General features: G+C 56.1%; 1 protein-coding gene across 1 annotated transcript; it reads right to left on the reverse strand.

Moving 5' to 3' along the window:
* Positions 1-291: 291 nt before the first annotated feature.
* MEST (mesoderm specific transcript) lies at positions 292-3,632 on the reverse strand (the record flags this gene model as incomplete). The annotated part of the gene is made up of 4 exons (XM_010174686.1): positions 3,479-3,632; positions 1,787-1,866; positions 1,287-1,364; positions 292-428 (listed from the first exon to the last, which is right to left on the reverse strand). Coding segments are annotated over exons 1-4 (449 nt in total), but the record flags the coding sequence as incomplete, so codon positions are not given.
* Between the last annotated feature and the right edge of the window lie 9 nt (positions 3,633-3,641).

Here is a 3,641-nt window from a genome sequence, read left to right on the forward strand (position 1 = left end):
AGGTCCCTTCCAACCCCCACCATACTGGGATTCTGTGATCTCTGCTCCCCTGTTGTCCCCAGTTCAATAAGAAAGAGCTCAGGAGAGAATTTAAACATCCTACCAACCAGGAACTGACGGGTGGGAATCTCAGATCTGCCTACCAGATGTGCCCTGAGACCTCCCTGAGCTTCGTTGCAGCTGTAGGTAGTGGGGACAGGGGGCTCTGAGCTACGTCCTTCCACTTATCTGCTGGAAATCATCTTGATGGGGACAACAAAGAGCAGCCAGAACATCAGTGGTTGGAGTGACCTGTGCAACAGCTCCTGTGCGACTGTATCTCCATAATCATGGGACAGGAGATTGATCCTCTGGTGGCGGAGGCCGAGGTGACGCACCAGCCCCTCGACGATGCTGGCTTGCTCGAAGATGGAGTAGCGGTGGGGCCTCTGTGAAACAAAGCAAGAGAGAAGCTGCATTGGGAGCCTGACCCACCATAAACCCACAAACTCCAGAATAAACACCTAAATGGAAGAATATGGGGTGGAAACCAGAAGTTTGTGACTCCAGACAGAGCAGTTGGGATGTCCTGGGTCAGCAGCTACGTCCACAAGGCCACAGGAGTGATGCCCATGCCCCAAAGGGATCAAGGTGTGCTTTGGAGTCACATCAAACCCAAGTACAGGCAAGATGGTGACAGAGTTGATCTCCAGAACAAGTCCAGAGGAGGCCACCAGGATGATGCGAGGGCTGGAGCAGCTCTGCTGTGAGGACAGGCTGAGAGAGTTGGGGCTGTTCAGCCTGGAGAAGAGAAGGCTCCAGGGACATCTTATAGTGGCCTCCCAGTACCTGAAGGGGCTCCAGGAAGGCTGGGGAGGGACTTTTCATAAGGGCAGTTAATGACAAAACAAGGGGAAATGGGTTTAAACTGAAGGAGGGGAGGTTTAGATGAGATATTAGGAAGAAGTTCTTCACTGTGAGGGTGGTGAGACACTGGAACAGGTTGCCCAAGGAAGTTGTAGGTGCCCCCTCCCTGGAAGTGTTGAAGGCCAGGCTGGATGAGGCTTTGAGCAACCTGGTCTAGTGGAAGGTGTCCCTGCTGCTGGCAGGGGGGTTGGAACTGGATGAGCTTTAAGGTCCCTTCCAATCCAAACCATTCTATGATTCTAATGTCTTATTCCTTTCCCAGATGTAAATGGGAGAAGAAACTGGATTGCAAACACCAATTTTCCGGGGATGCTGTCACAGCAGAAGAACCTCTGCAGGCCAAAAGCAACGGCAAAAAATCCTCCTCCCAGGCTACTCACAGGCTTGTCACTGAAACCGAATCCTACGAAATCCAGAGCAATCACCCGGTGAAACCGCTGGGTCAGCCCTTCCCAGATCTGGAAAAGAAATGGAGTAAAAATAAAACCCCCAAGAAACCAGCTGAGGGGAGCAGAGAGAGAAAAAGTCTGTGGTGATGCGCAGCTGCGGATGGCCACGCTCCAGACAGCACCTCCAAAAAAACTGCAGGAGGTTGAATTTTCCCAATAAACAGCAAAACCATCTCCCCACCCCAAAAAAAAAAAGCCAAGAAATAGTTGTGGGTCTTTTCCTTCTGCTTTGGGCTGGGTGATATGAAAAGAGCTTGGCTCCCACCCAAGGTCTCAGCAGAGGAACAGGGCTGATATCCCTGAGCGTGGTGGTACCTCCAGCAGAAGCTCTTCCAGAGTGTTGTCCACCCTTGGCTGACCCACCACCCATGTCCATCTGCTCTTCCTCTTTGATGAAGGCATCCAACCCTCCACACATTCACTCCCCTCACCTTGTACCAGTCGTAGCTGGAGGTTGGGAAGCCGTGGAGGAGGACGACGACGTCGGAGCTGCCAACGGCGCCGGTTGAATCTGGGGAGAGAAAGAAGCACCTCAGGGTCAGCTTCTTCCCCTCTAATTTCCTCCCCAGTAAGACAGGCATCACCATCTCCCCCAGCTCCCCCAAAACCAAGCGTGGTTTGGACTCACACCGTGGCTTCCCGGTGCCATTGTGGCTTTGGAAACCCAGCCAGATGAGCCACCATGGCCACCAGCAATGGCTACTTGATGGAAACCAGGGTTTTAACGAGCACCATTTAATTGCAGCTGCCCCCAAGTTGCTACAATGAGTGACAACCACTCCAGCAAAAAGGTTTTTCGGGATCTTTTCCTTGCTGTGATCTGTCAGAAGCTCTTGGGATCCTTCCCCACCAACATCAAGGTATCGCTGGTGCTGCTGCACAAGAACCAACCTTCATGGCTTCACCCAATTAAAATGTTTTCATAACGAACGGACACGTTGTGTCTGGATCCACACAGCAGCTCCCCCTAAAGCCATGAGGTCTTGGGAGGGATTTGCCATCACCTCTCCTGGCCTTGGGGATGTCCCCAGGGCCACCAAAGAGAGCAGAGCCCACGGTCCCACTCCCCACTGGGATGGATGAGGTGTCCCCAGGGCCACCAAAGAGAGCAGAGCCCACACTCCCACTCCCCACTGGGATGGATGACGTGTCCCCAGGGCCACCAAAGAGAGCAGAGCCCACACTCCCACTCCCCACTGGGATGGATGAGGTGTCCCCAGGGCCACCAAAGAGAGCAGAGCCCACGGTCCCACTCCCCACTGGGATGGATGAGGTGTCCCCAGGGCCACCAAAGAGAGCAGAGCCCACGGTCCCACTCCCCACTGGGATGGATGAGGTGTCCCCAGGGCCACCAAAGAGAGCAGAGCCCACGGTCCCACTCCCCACTGGGATGGATGAGGTGTCCCCAGGGCCACCAAAGAGAGCAGAGCCCACGGTCCCACTCCCCACTGGGATGGATGAGGTGTCCCCAGGGCCACCAAAGAGAGCAGAGCCCACGGTCCCACTCCCCACTGGGATGGATGAGGTGTCCCCAGGGCCACCAAAGAGAGCAGAGCCCACGGTCCCACTCCCCACTGGGATGGATGAGGTGTCCCCAGGGCCACCAAAGAGAGCAGAGCCCACGGTCCCACTCCCCACTGGGATGGATGAGGTGTCCCCAGGGCCACCAAAGAGAGCAGAGCCCACAGTCCCACTTCCCACTGTGATGGATGAGGTGTCCCCAGGGCCACCAAAGAGAGCAGAGCCCACAGTCCCACTTCCCACTGTGATGGATGAGGTGTCCCCAGGGCCACCAAAGAGAGCAGAGCCCACAGTCCCACTTCCCACTGTGATGGATGAGGTGTCCCCAGGGCCACCAAAGAGAGCAGAGCCCACAGTCCCACTTCCCACTGTGATGGATGAGGTGTCCCCAGGGCCACCAAAGAGAGCAGAGCCCACAGTCCCACTTCCCACTGTGATGGATGAGGTGTCCCCAGGGCCACCAAAGAGAGCAGAGCCCACAGTCCCACTTCCCACTGTGATGGATGAGGTGTCCCCAGGGCCACCAAAGAGAGCAGAGCCCACAGTCCCACTCCCCACTGGGATGGATGAGGTCTCCCCAGGGCTCGGCACAGCCCTGTCACCTCTGTAGAAGATGTTCTGGTCCTTGTAGGTGAAGAAGCCTCCAGAGGATCTCCAGGAGAGGAGAGCTGGGGAGAGCTTTGGGGGCGGGATGTGCAGGTAGACAGCGAGGAGGGGCACGGTCAGCAGCCCCACCTGCACCCACCACTCCTTCATCCTGCGGGA

The sequence above is a fragment of the Antrostomus carolinensis genome, unplaced genomic scaffold, assembly GCF_000700745.2.
Source record: "Antrostomus carolinensis isolate BGI_N321 unplaced genomic scaffold, ASM70074v2 scaffold45848, whole genome shotgun sequence".
Lineage (NCBI taxonomy): Eukaryota > Metazoa > Chordata > Aves > Caprimulgiformes > Caprimulgidae > Antrostomus > Antrostomus carolinensis.